Here is a 20,320-nt window from a genome sequence, read left to right as displayed (position 1 = left end):
TATTTAACACCTAAACAAATGTTTAGCCTGAAGTTCTTAGTTCTGGTTCCTGAGTTTTAACAAAGATGATACAAAGAGTGTCAATGAATAGTTCTGCCATCACTAGAATATTCCACATAAATAACTGTATTTTTGGTTGACACATTCACAGTAATAAATAATTTCACCTTCTGAGAAAGGGGAAGTAGTAAGTAGTTCAAAGCTCCAAGTAATCAGATCAAGTACAGTCACATCTCCTGGTTATGAGCTGCGTACAAGGCAAAAAAAAAAAAAAAAAAAAAAAAGATAAGCCTGGTATTTTATCTGTAAAGAGGGAAGGGAAAAATACAATCACAGGAGTTACAGGGTTCAACCAGCAATTTTTGGATCGTTTGTGTTGCTCTTCACAGTATTTGCAGACTCTATATTAATACTTCAGTTGTACATTTCTCTAGGGAGACCAGCAGAATCTGCACTGTGCAGAATTATGAACAAAATACATTTTTTATAAATAATTTGTAAAGTTAAAGTGTTTCTTTAAAATGGGTAACTGAGAAATTTAAATAAGGAAAATAGACACAAGAAACACAAAACAAAGAAAGAGAAGCAAATGAAACGTAGCTACTATCTCACACCTAACAAACTAGCATCCGCATTTCTCAAGCAAAAACCGGGGCTGGCTGGAGTGGACGCATTCATACTCTGCTGCGGGCACTGTGATAGCAACATATGCTAATGTCGCAAAAACGGTCCTGTTCTCATCTTGGCTACCCCAATCGACTGTGCAGAAGGAAAAACGAAAACCCTTCCACTGTCCCTAGAAAAGGCATCTTAAGTCGCTGCAGAAGGGGCCCCTGATGATACTGATGTTGAGCAGACAGACCTGGGCCTCCCTCCATGTCAGCAAGTCAAAGAATGGAACTGACAATGACCATTATTTCCCCATTTTCAGTATTTTAAGCTATTTTTTCCTAGGACAGTCTACTTGCTGGGCTACAAGCGTGCTACGTGGTAGTGTCGTGGACCCACATGCTTCCGCAGAGCTGCTCCTCTCTGCCTGTCAGGGCCAGGTTGTTCCGATGTTCGGTTTTCCCAATAACGAGGTTAGAAAGAGAGGACAGATCTAAAGTTAGGAGAAAAGAAAGAAAGGAAAGAAGGAAAAAGAAAGAAAGCAACAGTAGCATATTCTGCTCTTAAAAAATGAAACACAGGTTTGGCAAAGTAGAGGTAATAAGAGGCCAACTTTTTAAAGAATGGTTCTTTCCGAGAAGTGCACCACTCAGATAGTCTCTGGTCCCCAAAGGGCTCATCCTAATTATAAGGGTGGAGGTTCCATGAGAACTAAATAGCCCAGGACTTTGCATCATAATCAAAAGCAGGTCAGAGTAATGGATGGGGACATTTACAAAGGACTGGCCACATGCCAGAATTATGGCCCAAAGCACTCCACTAAGCTTATAGTTATTGTTGCATATGAGTAATTGTGCACATTTACAAAGTACAGAGTGCTCTGAAGTTCCAATTCTTTTTTCCATAGGTAATTCTTAAAAAGTTGGGGTGGTCTACTTGCCAAAATTGCACAAAGTGGTGGGGCTTAAAAGAGCATGTGACTGAGCAGCCCACAATAGCCCCGTAACTTGCCAATACAAGGTAGATTTTAATATGAAGTTATGCTGACATTAATAAATTGCATCAAAATGATTAAAGGGAAAAAACACAAAGAAAACTATTTGAAACAAAGGGAAAATAAAGAGTAATAGAATCAGGGGTGCCTGGGTGGCTCAGTCATCAAGCATCTGCCTTTGGCTCAGGTCATGATCCCAGGGTCCTGGGATCGAGCCCCGCATCGGGCTCCCTGCTCCACAGGAAGCCTGCTTCTCCCTCTGCCTGCCACTCCCCCTGCTTGTGTTCCCTCTCTTGCTGTGTCTCTGTCAAATAAATAAAATCTTAAAAAAAAAAAAAAAATCTAAAAAAAAAGAGTAACAGAATCAAAATGGGGGAATTTTTATTGGTCATTATCTATGACAACTAGCCAATAATTATAGCTTTTAAAAATTCAAGCTCACTAGTGATTAAAAGAACTAAAAATGTTTTGGGCCTATAGTTAAGTATTCAAAAATATAAACTATAAGTATTCCAAATAGGCAAGAAAATGTTCAATTGTACAATCTCAACATACCAGGCAGACCTTTCTGGTCTATGCTTTCTTAAGAACAACCAGGCAGTAAAAATTCAAGGTTCCCGTAAATTTCACATCATTAGATTTACAGGACTCTACCTTATGGGTATATGGGGGGAAAGTTACATAACAAGATTTACGTATGCCCAGAGGTTTTTAATCTTATCTATGGATAGAAATTAGGGGGCCCACGAACTTGAATGAAAAAAATATGTATCTTTATTTTCACCAACTTCAAAACAAAATGTAGCAGTTCTATCAATGATAAACAGGCCACAAACTACAGTACTATTAGCAGTGCATGTGACTTTGACACCAAAAGAAACCACAGATATTTTCGTGTCACGTGATAGTTGTTGCAGACATATCAAAATGTCAGTTATGCTCATCACTACTCTGAAAGTTATCAGACCTGATACTAGACCATCTTGTTAACACAGAAGAAAGAAACATATTTATTGGTAGGTCACAAAATTTTAAACACTTTTGCAATTGTATTTTAATATGCTTTGTATTTTTTTTTTTTTTTTAAGATTCTATTTATTTTTTTTAGAGAGCGAGCGAGAGAGAAACAGCACGAGAGGGGAGAGGGTCAGAGGGAGAAGCAGCTCCCCGCCGAGCCGGGAGCCCGATGTGGGACTCGATCCCAGGACCCTGGGATCATGACCTGAGCCGAAGGCAGACGCTTAACCATCTGAGCCACCCAGGCGCCCTGCTTTGTATTTTTATTTTATGGACTTAAAAACATTATTCTAATTTGAGTAAAAAAAAATTTATTCTAAGGTGAAACCATAGGTTTTGCCCAACTGCCAAAGAGGTCAAACGGGGAAAAAAAAAAACCACCTTAGGAATATCTGATATAAACATTATGTATAATAATGAAAAACTGGAAAACCTGAATTTGCAGCAGCTGGAAAACTTTAAATAAATGATGGCACAGCCAATTATGGAGTCATGAAAAAATTTATAAACTGTATCTAATGATCCTATCTTACTGAAAACATGAATAGGCATGTATTAAAAAGATGAAACAAAATCACTAGTAATCCCACAAGATTAATTTTCTATAGTTACTAATTTTTCTGTAATGAATATATGTAACTTCTATAATGGGAAGACTTTTAAAAGTATAAAAAAAAATGTACTTGGTTTGTAAATGGCCAGTGAGTATAAAAAAACTTTAAAAGGCTGCATATTAGTGTAACTCTTTACTTTTAATGTTAACACTAATTCAAATGCCAGCTCAGAAAAAAAAAAAAAATGTAACATCTAAATGAGAGAAATTACAATGAAACACCAATCTCTAAGTCAACTTTTTTATACTTAAAACACTCTTTGTCCCTCCTTACCAGGGATACTGCAGCAAGAGGTCTTCCTACCTAAAAATGCTTTTGAAGGATCTGGAATAATGTCCCTCAGGGATAGTCAGAAATGCAGTCAAGGGAGAAGTCACTGCTGCCCAGGAGGTCAGGGACAATGCAGTGTGTCTCAAAAAATAGCACAGCCCACAGACTTGTTGGAGGCCTACACCAGTTGCAGACGTTGCTTCTGCTGATGCTCTTCTGCCAACAATTGCTTCCACTTGACTTGAAAGCAGTTAGAGGTCGCCTGGGTGGCTCAGTTGGTTAAGCACCTTACTCTTGATTTCAGCTCAGGTCATGATCTCGGGCTGGTGGGATGGGGCCCCGTGTTGGGCTCCTTGCTCAACACGGAGTCTGCTTAAGGATTCTCTCTCCCTCTGCTCCTCCCTCGCCACTCATGTGCGTGCTCTCTTTCTCTTAAATACATACATACATAAAAACTTAAAAAAGAGGTCTCTTGCTGCCCCGAAGATCAGATGAATGGCCTCCATATATAGAGGAGGGGCTCCATAAGAAGCTCAGGAAAGGAACTGATACAATAAAGCAAATACTTCTTGAGCATCTGATTTAGGAGCTCAGGATGAAGGGCTCACTGGGTGTCTAAAGTTATAATGAGGTACACGTTTGGAAGATAGGCGAGACAGGCTTTTTTATTATGTGTTAAGTTGTACTGAAATAATAGATCTGAAGAGCCCTTCTTCCCTTGACTCAGCAAAGAGAAGAGCGTATGGGAATCTAAGCATGGCAGTCATTTTGACACACTTTGATACAAGAAGTTGGGGAAGCACCCCTCTTCCCAAGTGGATGGCTCCTATGTTAGCTACCGTAATTGACTACACCTGAGGTTGTTTTGTTTTGTTTTTTACTTTTCATCTTCACTACTTTATACTTAGAGAAAAGCTGCAAAAATGGTACAGGGAGTTTCCATAGATCCATGACCCAGCCTCCTCCAATGCTAACATCTTCTGCGACTCCATAACAGTACAATTATCATGATCAGAACCAGGAAATTCACAATGGGACAATCCCATTAACTAATGATTTTATTCAAATTCCAACAGAGTTTCCACTGTGCCTTTTTTGTGCTGAAATCCCATTCAGCATCCCATGGTGTACTTAGTTATTTCTCCTTAGTCCCCTGCAGTCTGTGACAGCTACTTGCTCTTTGCTCGTATTTCCCAATCCACTGGGGTCTGCCTGGTGGTCTCACGTGATTGGACTAAGGGTGTGTACTTTGGGCAAGAGAGCCACAGAAATGTCACCTTCCCAGTGCATCAATTCCTGGGGTCCCAGGTATGGACCCTTATTCAACTCCATTAAGGTGGCATCTGCCAGTTCCTAGCTTTCTCCTTGTGGTTTACAAATACCTTTGGGGAGATAACTTTGAGATTATGCAAATCCTGCTTCTCCTCACCTGTCACTCACTGATTCTGCCATCTATTGGTCATGTCTAATACAGTTCATAATAGTAAAATTCAGTCTCAATACGGGTGTTCTTGGCCTGTGGGGACCAGCTGGTGGTCCTGGTTAATTCCCACTAAACCACCCTGACCACACACAGATCTGTTTGTGGTCTCATTTCCTGAAAAGAGAGGAAAAGGAACGGCCACATATTATTCAGGTCTGCAGTGGAACACGAGGTCATGCACAAAGAGGGCCCTCATGGTCTCTCCCTGATGCTATAAATATGGGACACACTCAACTCAATAAATCTTAGACTTCACATCCGCATGGAACATTCATTCAACTGTGGAACATTCACAGAGCCTGCCTAGGCTGGGGTCCCGGCCTTCAAGGCCTGCACAGACTGGTTACGAACCAGCGCATCACAGGAAGCGCTGTGCAGAAACAAGGGCACGGGGCGACTTGGGGCAGTGCTCGGGGAAGGCCCAGGAGAGGCAGGAGCCTGTCAGGTGGGTAAGAGAGGAAGAGAACACAACATGCGTGCACAGAGGTGGAAGAGGAAAGGCAGCTCCTCGCGGGAACGGAGCATGACAAAGTCTGCCCCATGCTGGCACCCATGTGGGTCCCATCCTACACCATGGTCACTGCCCGCTCATGCTCCAGGAACATTTCTGTGTTAGGAGGTCGCCCTACTGTTTCAGCACTAGCCCTCTGTCCTCCCTGTCCATGTCTGGCGAGGCCGGCTGGGGAAAGGGACGCACAGTGCTGAGGGGAAGCCTGCCGCCTGCACTGATCCTTCCAGGCCTTGGTTCATAAACAAGATCACCAGACAACTAAGGAAAACCAATATTAGCATGAGAGAGAAAAATGAGAAAACAAAAAATACAACCCAAAAGATACAGATCATTCAAAGAACTTAGGAGAAGAAATTTCTAATGAATAGCAATGGAGGAATGTGAGGTATACAAAGTAAGGATAAGCTATTACCAAACATAACTATAGGGAAACAAAAATAATGAGATCCTGGGGATTAAATATGTAACTGCTGACATAAGTGAAAGGCCTAAATAAGAGGATGCAGAGAGGTGCATACCAATCCCTTGTCCAGGAGATAAAATAAATCCAGAACAGAAACAAAAAGAAACTGAAATTACAACAGAAAAGCACAGAGGATAAATTCAGAAGTTCCACCATCCATCTAAATGGACTCCAGAAAGGGGGAAAAAAATAGATTGTAGGTTTTTAAAACTATTCAGAAAAAAATATAATGGTTGAATTATGTCTCATGATTCTCAATTATTTCTCATAACACTCAAATGTTTCTCGTTTGTCTCAACAGCACCAATCGCAGACGTCAAACACCAGGAAGACAGGTGCATGCGCTTCTGTCAGGCACAGCAGACGGCACAGAGTGGATGCTTAATCAATACTATTTAATCAATGAAGATATAAATATGTACTTTTTCCCTAGTAAGCTCTATGCCCAACGTGGGGCTTGAACTCATAACCCCTAGATCAAGGGTTACATGCTGTACTGGCTGAGCCAGCCAGGCGCCCCATGTGTACTTGATTTTTTTTTCATTTATATATTTTGAGAGAGAGAACGGGCCCCATGTGAGCGAGGGGAGGGGCAGAGGGAGCGGGAAAGAACCTCCAACAGACTCCCCACTGAGCACAGAGCCCAACTCCAAGCTCTAGCTCAGGACCATGAGATCATGACCTGAGCTGAAACCAAGAGTCGATGCTCAACCCACTGAGCCACCCGGGCGCCTCTACTTGTTGATTTTTTTTTTTTTAATGTTTTTCTTTTTTTTTTTTTTAAGATTTTATTTATTTGAGAGAGAGAATGAGATAGAGAGAGAGCATGAGAGGGGGGAGGGTCAGAGGGAGAAGCAGACTCCCTGCTGAGCAGGGACCCTGATGCGGGACTCGATCCTGAGACTCCAGGATCATGACCTGAGCCGAAGGCAGTCGCTTAACCAACTGAGCCACCCGGGCGCCTCTACTTGTTGATTTTTAAAACTACTTTAAAAACATGAAGAACACTCTTGTTAAGACTGAATAGGATAATGAATTTGTGTGTAAGATATAGAAGATTATAAGCCAAATTATTGGAATTAGGAGAGCGATTACTTTCTCCACTTCTGTATTATTAATTTTTATAATAAGCACATGTATACTTTTGTGTGACTTGTTGATTGTCGGTGTCCTTCGCCCTCCATGACAGTGGTCTGTTTCGCTTACCATTCCAGTGCCCCACACCTCACCAAGCATGATGTAGGCATTCATGCCTACGTGGCAGCCATGGACATGCAACACTCGGGTCTCCCTTCCAGAAAGGGCTTGCAACCGATTCAGCCACAAGAAATGCAATTAGTTGGAAGTCTCCGGCTGTAGCATCTTTGGATCTGCTACAGTTTTCCAACCCAGCCACTCTCTTCCTGGACAGCCCCCATCCACAAACCGAGCATGCTGGAGCTAAGAGGGCCTGGACATTATTGCCCAACACAGGACTCCTCTAAAGCTTACTCTTCATGCCACTGTAGGACTTTGTTAGATCTGCATCGTGGTTTGAGGCTCCCCGTGTCCAATTCTGCTCTTTTCCTTTCAGGGGTCACATCTGCATCATGGACTGAAGACTTTCCCTGCTCAATTCTGCTTCTTCCCCTTTTTTCTGTCCCAGGCATCACTCCCAAGCCCCAAACAAAACACTTGAAAGCCTATACTGTCTCAACATCGGCTTCTCAGAGGACTCCACTTACATATTTGTTACAGGATTAAGTTTATGATATAATACAAATTTACACTATTGCAAGGTTGGACTATATTTGGCAAAGGCAAGAGGTTGGATTTTGAGTACGGCAGACTAGAGATGGAGAGACTAAGACACCTGTGCTAGAACTTGGGTAGGAGGCAACGAGGACCTACGGCTATAGCACTGGGAACAGGACAGAACAGGAAGTTAGCAGCAATCTGAAGGTAGACTCAAGGGGCCCTGCCAACTGATCGGAGGTGGACAAGGGGAGAGAGGCATCAAAGAAGCTTCCATGCTTCAAAACCAAGTAACTGATGATACAGTGGCACTTACAGCAAGAGGGCAGTGATGAGGGAGACTTGTTTAGGGAGGAAAAACTAAGAAGTCAACATTTGTATGCATGGCTTTGAGTTGTCAACTTGACAGCCATCCAGGTGGAAGCAGGTGACAGCTGGTGAGAAAGATAGCTAGGGGGCACCAGGGTGGCTCAGTCAGTTAAGCTTCCAACTCTTGAGGTCATCTCAGTCTTATCTCAGGGTCACAAGTTCAAGTCCTGTACTGGGCTCCATGCTGGGCATGGAGCCTACTAGAAAGAAAGAGAAAGAAGGGAAAGAAAAGAGAGAAAAGAAAGGAAAGAGGAGTAAGCCTTGGAAAGAAGTGTATGTATGCTAATTATCCTTTCCAAGGAGAGTTTTTTAGGTCATTAATTATAAAGGAAATATATAAATCATGCTGATGAACTAGAAATAAAAGATGCAAGTGGAAACAATGTGCTAATAATGAAGGTTGCATAGCTGAGAATCAAATGTGGCTGTGGGAGCTGAAGTCAAACAGGAGACACAGTCAACAAAAGAAGCAAACCAATAAAGCACACCTATCACCAGAAAGCAGGCATTCAGTAGCTACCAGAAAACAAGTCCTGGCATCACATCCTAAAATAAATTTCTCACATGGAACTTTCCAAAGGGGCTAAAGAATGACATAATGGGCAACGCTTCATCACCAGTTCTATTGCAACAACAAATTCTGTTTTTATATGACTGGATCTTAAAAAGATGACCCTGAATAAAGTCAAGTGTTTGCACAAATGCGACCTCTGATGGTTTATCTTGATTTAAAAATAGAACAGAGGGAGGAACAGCTAAGGCACATACCCTTTTAACCAACTTCCACAAACCTCTGGGTTGAGATGGTTCAGGTAATACGGCATCCTGAATGCCTTACAGATCAGAGTCCAGATCACCAGTGTTAAAATTCAGGAGATCACAGCCGAGAAAGAAGACGACCGTTTTCAACGGAGCAAACATGCAAACCTCCATACCTAACGGCCTCCTTGCTTCTGGAAGCCCTGAGCAGATAAAAAGACGGTAGCAAATCACACTCCTGGTTAGCTCAAGGAGGTATTTAGTGCCCAAACTCTCCTTGAAAGGGCTACCTAAGTAGAGAGCTACCTTCAAGCCAATCATATACAGTTTACGTGATCTCAGTGAAAAATAAAAAACAAGGGTATTAGAACAATGAATTATTATGCATGTATAAAATCTTCCCCTATTAATGTTGGCCAAAATTAGCTGTTAAGTTCAGGAACACAGAGCACAGCGTGGTTCAGTGAAGCAGACTTGTTGGCTTACCACTTCCCCGAAAAATAAAACTGTCCACATCAAAACACTAAAGAGCATAATTATCCTTAAAGAACTCTGAACTATAAGACAACCCAACTTTCTCAAGTTTAATGTTGCAGTACTTATAGGAGGATTAAAAAACAAACTAAACACAGATTTTCCAAATAAGCTTAGCTGGATGGTGTTCCCTGATGATCTATACACACCACAGTATAATCCACTAAATCTTCTCAACAGCTACTTGACCTCATCTAACAAACTCGAGCTTCAAGACCAGCTCTTGATAGCAAAATTGAGACTAGATCAGACTGCTAAAACTGTCACTTCCAAGTATGCATGAAGTTAAGGCATATATTCTGAAGAAATGATGCTAAAGATGGCTGATTATTTACCTCTCACCCTCTTATCAAGAAAACTGGACATTACAAGAGTATCTGAAATCCAACTATCAAGTGATAGTTCTGGGGCCCAGCATACTGTTGGAACTGGTGTGAGTGTGTGTGTGTGTGTGTGTGTGCGCGCGCACGTGCACCTCTGAAAACAATCAAATCTGATGGTTTAACATTATCAGAAGAATAATTAGATATACAAGCATTAGGAGTGGAAAACTAGTCTCAGATGAGCTTCAGACCAGATAATGGCAGTTTCTTCCGGCCACTGGGCAGTAGGGAGAGGCCTGTTGCTGACACAGCATCTCCAGCAACTTTGAGAGGGACACCCCACCTGGCGTAGAGACCAGCCTATCAACACTCTCGACCAATGGAGCAACAAACACCGCTGCCAAGACCGTGGACCCCGCTTTTCCACAAACACATCACTCTGAATGGGACTCACAGACAACTGCACACTCGGAGCAAAAACTGGAGAAGTCCCGTACGGCCACAGAAAGTGAGGTGAGCAAAGGCTAGGAAAGTTTCCTCCTAAACAAGCCATGCTGGCTCTAGGCAACATCGTAACTTTAACAGTTTTCTCCACTTACAAACTTCATGGGTACCTCCATCACAGTGACTATCCAAATAAAAACTAAACACAAAATACATATATGGAGTCAAGGGGAGATGACCCTATTAATGTTAATGCGATCCTTCTGCCTGGTTTGGGTCTCTCTAGGAAGGCAGCGGTTGCATCACTTGCACTCATCACGATGACCGCTTCGCCTCGGGGTCCTGAGAGCATTAAGTGAGGAAGTCCACATAAAACACCAAGGAAGGACACAGTAAATGTTAACTATATTATTCCTGTCCTTGAACCTTGGGTGAGTGTCCAGCACGCTAGCAAACCAGCAAAGGGGAGCGGTCAAGAGAAAGGGGTGGGGAGCAGAACCTTGATGCTGTGGTGCTTATTTTATTAAGTGCAAACAGTGGGCTTACATGGTGTAGTCAGATAAGCTCTGTAGCCTAAATTCTCAAAATAATGACCTGCATAACAACAGTATGGTATCAGAGAGGGACTGCAGTTTCACGAGCCCAATATAATTTTACATACAATGTTGACTGCAGAGTATCCTTGAAGAAAGGGAACTCCCAGCCCCCAACCCCCACCCCCAGACTTAGCCACATGAAGTCAGGAATGCATGAAAGAGCAGAATGCCAAGTATCTGGTCATGAAGAGGCTGGACTGACAGCCAGGCCAGTAGCCTTACACCCTGATGCACCTGACATCAATGTACTCCTTCAACAAGAGGACTCGCTTTCAGTTTCTGATCAGGACAAAAGGAGTTAGCCCATGAATCTCAACGAATCAAGTTGTACAGTAAAAATCAGAATACTTTAACCATATCCTATATGGTGACTAAGTACAGATATCTAACTTTTTAAGTATACAGTTATACTTTAAGGGGCTTCATTTCAGCTTCAAATGAGGTTACTCAGAGCCATAATTTGTTGTTTATTATCATACTGTGACAAATGACCTGCCTGATTTGAAAATTCTAAGTTGTGTGGCCCAAGAAAACACAGCAGGCACTCTGAAACCGCCTCCCACTGGACCGACTTCCTGGATTAACTATTGCTCTGAGTTCCCTCCGTCCAGCACAATGATGAATGCCCAAGGACACCGGCAGGCCCTCTCCAGGGCCACACACACTTTGTTCCCACCAGCTGGACTTCATGCTGACAGAGTCAGGCGGTCTCTTCCCAAACCTGTTTATGCTAGTTGACTTGTTATTGTAATTATGAAATTTAATTAAATATTATGAAAGCTGATGGAATACGAGTATTAAAGATAAATCTTGTTTCTATTAAAAACTAAGCTGAAGGCTTTAGAAAGACTTAATAAAAGCAAGTCACTAAAAAGAAAGCTATTGGATTAGATGTGGGCAAGACAACTATAAAAAAGGAGAAAAAAAATGAAACCTAAGATTCTATAAGACTGGATTGCTTTGCTAGTTAGTCTGTTGTAGCTCTTACAGTGTTATACTATTAATACAACCTCAAATTCCAAATAGTACGATCACTGTTAAAGAAAAACACTCGGCCTCACAAGAGTTTGGCAATACATTCTTACATATTTTAGTGAAAATAAAATATATTGGGCATGTATAACTTTTAAAGATTCCCTACTTTTAACTGGTATTTTCAATTAACCCAGTTCCAATTATGCTGCATAAGAGGGTATTTTCTATACTTCAAATTAGAAACGACTTTGGATTGGTGGCTTTTAAATTTATGAAATGTTATGATCTAAGCTGGATTCCTCTGGAATATAGATGTCCAAATTTTTTATGCCATACAAATTTCTACCAGATTTAAACATAAAAACATCCTCTTTCCCTTCAGTCTAACACAGCAGAGAGAAGAGCACAGTGGTTAAGAACAGGACGCCGGTGAGACAAGCAGAAGTGGAATCCGGGCTCCCACACTACTAGCTCCACTTAGGTCCACTTAACCTGTAAAGCCCCCGTCTTCTCGTCTGGGAAATGGCATCACGGACGGTACCCTACCTCAGTGGGCATTTTGAGGTTGAAAGGAGAAAAATGCAGGGCATAGGAAATACTTACTAAAAGTTCCTGGTACATAATAAGTGCTCTAAATTGTTCATTAATATTATTATACTGCCTAATGGATAAAGTGCCCACTACTACATATGTAAAATTATAACCAGTATGTTCTTAATGTGTCTGTTTTTAGCAAGATGGCCCCCACCAACAGACCGCTCAGGAACCCCTGTGAAAAATGTCCCCAGGTACAATAAAGCAGGGGTTCTCAGCTAGATGCAACTTTACCTCCCAAGAGCCATTTATTTGGCAATGCCTGCAGACATTTCCGGTCGTCACAACTGAGGGAGGGGTACCTACTGTCATTTAGGGTGTAGAGGGCAGGGCTGCTGCTAATCTGATCCTACAGTGCACACAGGACAGCCCCCTCCAACAAAGAAGTATCCTGGCCCAAATGCCAAGATGGCAACACTGAGAAGCCTTGTCAAGGTATATAGGACAGTATATAAGGAAAAGGTGATTTCTAAAATCAGAACTCCATAAAATTATTGAGAAAACATCGACTGCTTAAAAATGGAAATGGCATTTTCATTATCATGTTGTCAAGTATTTATGACAGACATTTAGAAGACATGGATACTTAGCAACAAGACAAGATTCTTACGGTCAATAAACCCTTGTGAATACAGTCTATCATGTAATGACCTTAGGATAAGTTTTATTCCAATGTGAACAATGTAATACAGCTACCAGGAGCACTAGAAGTGGAACTTCATTTGGAAGAAGTCTAAGTAAGATTCAAAAACGCCGAAGCAGTATGTGGAAAGTCAAACTGCTCTAGTACTTTGCATCCAGGGGACCACTCGGTCAGGCTGCAGAGACTTCTGAGCTAGCTAATGGACCACAGTGTAGGTCCTTCCTTGGCGAGCAGCCTGTTTCTCAGCTTGGGTACTTGTGGACTTAAGCTCACTCTTCAATGAATAATGTGGCTCAAAAACATTATTAGATTGCTCCTAAGACTTCGTTTAAACTACTTATTGTTCAGTAAATCACAGGGCCTTTCTTAAAAGCAGGAGATGAAACATAAAGTACAATCCAAAAATATATATTTCTCCCCCCACCACACACAAAACAGAAAAGACTAAAAAGGAAGTTACCAACATGTTAAAGGTACTTATCTCTTCAGCCCCTTTTCTACCCCATTCTATAAGACCTAGATTTGACTCTTGCCTGAGACTTATTGGCTCTGCAACTTTTGTCAAATAACGTAATTAATGTTCACTAAAATTCCTATCAAAAGGATAGGAATGTGTAAGCCCCATTTACCGATGAGAACATTGAGGCAGAAAAGAAATGGTTCTGTACTAACTATAAAAGTGCTAAGAAAAGGCAGCATTGTTTTTGTAGTCCTTATAAAAAAAAGCTATCTTTAAAATATTTTCAAGTTTATGGCATTTATCTCTCAAGGTAACGGAGCAAGTCTTTTATACAAAGACTACAATTTCATCCACTAAATTAAAAAAACCATTAATATTAAATATACATTTTTATGCCTGAAAGGAGGAAGTAACTCAAAAACGCACAAAGACATAAATGGTAGCAAATACATTTAACTATTTTAACCATCATGCTACAGGATCTCCACTCACCCTTCTGATAGAAGAATTTCCTGTAATAGTATGCACCCAGATCCACGTGCTCCACGATGTACCTCTTCACCCTGTCCAGATGCAGCACGAGGCTGTCCTTGGGCACCTCGAGTACAGCCACTCCTGCGTTTGTGCAATGGGAACTAAGCGTGGACTCAAAGGAGGCACTTTCACACCCACTAAAGGAACCAGAATTTGATTTTGACAGGCTGATCTTCCTTTCACCTTCTCCACCGATCTCGTTCCGAAAATACGGACAGCTCAGTACCAGCTCATTGCTCTTATCGTCTCCCTGGTCCATGCCGAGGCTCCCCTTGGAATTCAGGTCCTCCGTGCTGCCCATCGGGGAGCTAAAACTGGCCGAGTGGGACAAAGGCCCTGAGACCAGGGAGGCCACGGCAGCGGCCGATGCCCCCGTGGTGGTGTTTCTCCTCTTGATAACATTGTGCCTGTTCATAATCGCCTCATTCAAGTCAAATAATATACTCTGGACATCGTAGTGGGCAAAGCACTTTGGGCATGTCCAGGGCCTGACAGAGTCTTCCGACCGGTTGTCTTCCAGATCCGACGACTTCCCAAGTTCCTCACCCTTGGCATTGCGTAATTTCCGAAAAATGGACGAGTCTCCGGTTTCGGACTTGGAGCGGCGCTTGAGTGGTTTTTCCCTTTCCTTAAAGAGCCTGAGGTTGTCTCTCTGGGAGATGGGCCCGTCGATAACATCCAGAGAGAAACCGGAGCCCTTGCCCCCGCCGGTGATGAGGAAGTCGCTGAGCTTGGTCGGAGTTGGACCTCGATCGGACTTGTCGTCTTTGTAGCCCTTCAGCAGATCGAAGAAGCTTTCCCCAGACGTTCCCTGCTTGTCAATTGAGGAGGTGCTACCGTATTCCCTGTGCAGAGACGGCCCAGTCTTGTAGGTGGGCGAGGCACATTCATCGAAGCTATCCACGTCCAGCTCACTTATGGTGATGTCGCTATTGCTCCGTTGCCGGACCCTGCGGAGAGCCTTCCTGGGGGAGCTGGGGTAGGCTTCGGGCAGCAGAAACCTGCAGTCCATGCCCTCCGCCGGCCTCGTCTTGTTTCTCAGCGTGTTCTGTATGCTCTTCAGCATGGCTGAGTCACTGGAATTGAGGCTCACAGAACTTCCCTGACTCACAGGACTGCTTTTGGAGGACAGGCTCTCAAGGCAACTTGAGGTTTCTACTTCCTGGCTTGAACGGCTAGATTCTTTGACGTTTTCCTTTCGTGGGGGCCAATCCGCAATCCTAGCCCTAACCCCCATCTTGGGGACTCCGGGGGTGGAGGTTATATGGTGAGAACCTTCACTTCGGGGGGGCCCTACCGGAGCCATGACTGAGGACCCTAAGCTGCCATTCTGGGACCTGAAGCGCCGCATGTAGAAGTCGTCGGTGTGGACTTTGGGAGCGCCATCCGTGGCGACAACCGAGGCCCTTTCGGGGACAGCGGGCCGCTCTGTCTGCGACCGTTTCAGGCTGGTCATGATGGAGAAGCAATCAGACTCAAATCCCTGCACAAAGGACCATCATAGCTAAGTTTTAAATGTGCACTTCCCTTTTGGAGAACGGCTTCCAGAAAATACAGCAGTTGCATGAGATCTTAATCGTTTTCATTTAAAAGGTAAAATGACGCCTTATTTCCAAACCTCTGAAAATCCAGATCTTCAAAACATTATAATCCACAATGGTTCCCTTTGCTTTGCTTTCACAGACAGCTTTCTTTCAGAAAAAACTGAATGGAACTTGTATTACTGGGACTCTGTGATTGCCACAATCCCATGCTTTCTCTAAAAGAGAGAGGAAGGACAATTAGAATTAGCATTTGATAAATACCTCTAAAAATAAATATGCAATTGCTAAAACCAGACACATGAAAATAAAAGACTCAGTAATGGACTGTGGGTCACAGTTCACAGCCTCTCTTTTTGGTAAGGTTTGAAAGAAAGTGAAAGCATTGAACAAAATCAAATGATACGGATCTTGAAAGACTATTAATACGTTAGCTTCACTGAACTGATTTCATGTAATAGGAGGGGGTGGGGATCTTGTCCCAAGACATCAAGGCTCCTACCCCAAGTGCGGACCAAGTCAGGCTCCAGTGACCTCCAATAACGTAGAACATCACGAACCACTGTGCTGACCAGAAGTTCGAAACATGACCAGCAGAGTTCACTAATTAGAGCAACGTATAGTCAGTTTTTAAACAAGACTAAGAATCATGTCATCCAGGACACTGCAACACTCACTTTTTAGTATCTTTCATCTTTCAAAACCCTGCTTGCTTTTTTGGTTTCTTTACAAACGCTTAACAGAGTTGGCAAGAGCAAATACAAGAGAGAGAAAATAAACAGGGTTTTCCCGGAGCCATTACATCCACTAGCACTCCTCTGTATTGCCCTCACTTTATTACTTACCCGGCGAGGAATAGCTCAGGATGAATCCCGCATTCACCACCACCTCTTCCCCAGCTCTCTTTAGTCTACTCTTGAAGCTAGAAATATTCCGCTAATTAACAAAACGCCTGCATTTCCTTACGCATCGCATCCTCCCCCACCCTCCGGTGCTGATTTATGAAGACAGCAGAAACAAAACGCTGCTCTGGACAGACCTCTCCATATTTTCCCCGACAGACGACAGAGGAGTGTTAGCATCCTTGCAGGTGACGGGTGAAGAGCACCAACTTCCTTGCGAGCCCGTCAGTCAGGAGGCAAGAGGCACACATTCTGAGTACAAAACCCCGCATGGTTGCGCACATCCTGAAAATAAAGGCAGAGGACCCTTTTCCAAGGCTCCACAAATTACACAAGAGGTGGCCTTTAAATTCTTGCCAAATCCATGTTTGGAAGGATGCTGCTGAACCAGCACTGCGCTGACAGGGCTGCATTGTCTACAAATCACGGCTGACACCCCGAGGACGACCCGCGCTCGCTGCACTCCGCTCGGCGGTAACAAGCACTTACTTCCACGATAATTAAGCAGCTCGCTAGTCGGCCTCCTGCCTCCGAGGCAGCCGCTTTAATTTCTCTTGCAGTACGCAGCATCGTTTTAGAAGGCTCGCTGCTATTTAAAGGCTGGAACATTTCGGGGAGTTTCAGAAACTGCGCGCTGCCTGCAGAATGCAGGGCCGGCTGAGCTCCAGCTGGGCTCAGGGGCCGGGCGGGCGGCCGGGCCCAGAAATGCCAATTGTTTTCACTCTGGCTCCTCTCCCCCCCCCTCCCCCCCCCCCCCCCGCTTTTGTGAAGGGGATAGAGGCTTTGCACCGCTACCTAATTAAACCTGGCTTTTGAGCTCTTTAGATACTTCTGACCTCAGATTGCTCCGATTTCCCTTACAATTCAAAACGTCGCGTGCTCCTCTTGAACTGCAAGCCTTCAAGTGGAAGAACGTGCTAACTGTTGCTTCCAGAGGCAGAGGGGCAGCACATGTGGCCGCAGCTGAGGTTCGAGAAGTGCTCCACAGAAAACGGGAGGAAAACCAGCCAACTGAGCCAAAATGCAAAGTAACCTCCAGCCCATCTCCAAAGAAAAAAAATCTTTAGACAACCAAAGCTAGAATTTATGAGCTGTTTTGTAACTGGGGTGGGGGGTGGGAGGTGGGGTGTTGATTTCAATGAAATATCTTTCAAACAAAGAATACCCTAGCATAAAGAACAATTCCAAGTAGATTCTTATAAAAATCAGATGTTTTCAACATTTCTTACAAGCTCACAGAAATCCAAATAAATCTATTCCCAGAGGTTTCAGTCTCTAAAAGGCCAACACACTAATGCCACTGGGATAAAGACATTCTTGTCGCGTTTCATTTCCCTTAGAAAATAGTTTGTGGCAGAACTGTCTTTTTTAGGATATGTGAAGTTGTATGCATTGTAGGAGGAAACTGAAAGCCAGCACTAAAAGACAATAAATAGAACTGACTTGGAAATGCCCAGGCTTGGCTGTCTCTACTACAGACCTCCTCCTCAGAACCATCTCAAAGCCTTCCTAGATTTTTTGATGAGTTTTTATAAATCTTATATTTCATAAATTTTTTTTTTGCAGTTTGAAAGAAATGCCAAGACTCCTTTTACATCTTATAAAACAATGCAATGTTTTCTTTTAATTTCAAGATATAGATGGGGCACATAGGGAGAGAGCGTGCCCACAGTTTAATGACCTGTAAAAACCGAGGAGTTGAAGACAGACAACTAAGTTAAATAACAGGGTTTTTTTTCCTGTCATAGGACCTTCTTTACTATTCTCATTCCCTCCCTGCCCCACCTCCCTCTCCTTCTCCCCATCCTTGTTTATAGCATAGCATCAAACCCCTTTCAGTGCAATATGAACTTTGGACAGATGCTAGTGTACGTAGAAATATATGTATGTTTTGCATTTGTTAAACTAGTAAAAAATAAAGGTGTCAACCATGTGTGTAATATTATGACAGATCAGTAACACCTAAAACCTATTCCTTAGGGTCGAGAGAAAAGCAAACATATGCTGACAATTATTAGCAATTCCCTTAATTATCAGCAAACCTGCTTAAACATCATTAAATACAGTAAAAAGCAATAGATTTAAATAGGAGAACAATACTAATTTAGAGCACATCACCTCCATCTGTTGAAAGAGTAAGTAATATAGAAATTTCCCTGGTTCACATTTAGTTTTCCACCTCTAGGTACTACTACTTGGCGTCTATGTTAGACCCATTTAGCAAGAATACCAATCCACTGTTTAGTTCAGTGACTTCCTGCAAATTCTATCAGAAAATGAGAAGACACATTCAAATCCCACTGGTTGACAGTCTTTTGATCACTCAAGGTCTATCACAACGTAACCCACCATCCTTTCCCGATAATGTCAATTTTCCAGAAGTGCTTCCTCCTCTCTTCTAAATCATTCCCACCATTTCTCAATTTCTTTCTGGGCACTGACCACACACTTGGGTGCTAGGAGCATTTGAGGAAACAATCCCTCCCTTCAAGGGAAGCTACAGGTGTAAAAACAGCCCTTATCATTCTGGCTCCTGGAGACATTTACACTCTTGACCCCTCCCTCCTTCCTAAAACACTCTTCTCTAGATTTCCATGATAACCATGTTCTTCATTTTCTCCTGCCTTTCTCTTTTTGCTCACTCTTCAATATCACCGGTGGGCTCCACTGAAAAGCTAGTGATTCCAGAGTGGCAGCCTTGGTTGGCTTCTCTTAGCATCCTTCATACTTTGAGGGAGCTATAAAGGGTATTAGCACTGGGATGTACGCAGCACTGAGTGCATGAGGATGAGATAGCAGGCATGGGGACACCCAAGTAAGAATATCAGTCTGGAAAGCAGGATATTCTTGACTTGGTTGGGTCACAGATGCCTGTGCAGCTGAATGAAGAGAGAATTACGGAATTATGTGGGGAGATGGCTGCACGGTAGCCAGTCCATTCTGGTGAGGCCACAGGTACCTGAACCTTCAAATACAATCTCAGTGCAGTAACTCCGAATCTCTACTCATGACCCTCTTTCCTAAACTCCAGAAAAACACTGCAAGTACTCATTTGATATCTTCCTTATTTACCTAATTTGTACAGTGAATTAACTACCAGAAAAATGGAAAAATGATTTTTTTCCCAAGAAATGAATGAGTGATAAGGAAGTGAGAACAATAAATAATTGAAGGAACCAAACAAAAAACTTTCTTTGTGCCAAGGACATAAAAAATAGTTTGAAGGCTACACAAGAAGATGTGGGAAGGGAAAAAACAAAAACAAAACCAAAAACCAAAAAACCAATTATACTTCCTGCCCTAAAATAATTTACCACACAATACAGTATATTCACCAAAAAGATGTAGTGCTTGTCATCAAATACATCCATTTTCCAAAATGGGATGTTGTTAGGTTCCTCCACCGGTGTTTATATAATATTAATTATGAAATTTGAGTATTTAGGAAAGTATCAATGTAAATAGTTTACAAAGTTGTATATATAGATTTAGAATGCTCATATTCTTTAGTAATGCCCATAAATATATTTTAGAATGTAATAAGCTTTATTTTAAAATAGAAATATAAGCTCACAGTGCTTGAACATTAGGTTAGCTAAGATAACCAAATAAGGTAACCTCTTCTTTACATCCTTTCCTGGCTTTCCTGAATTTCATTCACTTTACATAAAAGTAACATCTCAGTTGGAAGGGCTGTCTCATTCTTTCAAGAGGGTTTGAAATACATACAAACATCTCAGTGCAATCAATGTCATGTATAATTTAAGATTTATGAATCAGCACATAACTTTTTAGACAGGAATTTCCCCCTTTTTTCATTTCCGCTCTGTCCCTTCAACAACAAGCAGGAAGGAATGCGAAGAACAGGGTTGATAAATCTAGTACCTGTTCTCAAAATGTTCACTATCTGAAAAAGACACCAGTGATGGAAACAAAGTAGATTCAAAAAAA

At 42.5% G+C, this 20,320-nt stretch overlaps 1 protein-coding gene across 2 annotated transcripts in view; it reads right to left on the bottom strand.

The window, feature by feature from the left end:
• The window catches only part of SIPA1L1 (signal induced proliferation associated 1 like 1), a 135,905-nt gene extending 120,523 nt beyond the window's left edge, over positions 1–15,382 (bottom strand). For both annotated transcript variants that reach the window (XM_064571275.1, XM_064571277.1), the window contains exon 1: positions 13,885–15,382. In XM_064571275.1, coding sequence (XP_064427345.1) covers positions 13,885–15,382 — 1,498 coding nt within the window. The remainder of the gene's footprint in view (positions 1–13,884) is intronic.
• Positions 15,383–20,320: the final 4,938 nt, after the last annotated feature.

Source organism: Mirounga angustirostris, unplaced genomic scaffold (genome assembly GCF_029215605.1).
Source record: "Mirounga angustirostris isolate CCGP_5_RB_7025 unplaced genomic scaffold, mMirAng1.0.hap1 SCAF_9, whole genome shotgun sequence".
Classification (NCBI taxonomy): Eukaryota; Metazoa; Chordata; class Mammalia; order Carnivora; family Phocidae; genus Mirounga; species Mirounga angustirostris.
This window is presented reverse-complemented; position numbering and strand designations above follow the sequence as displayed.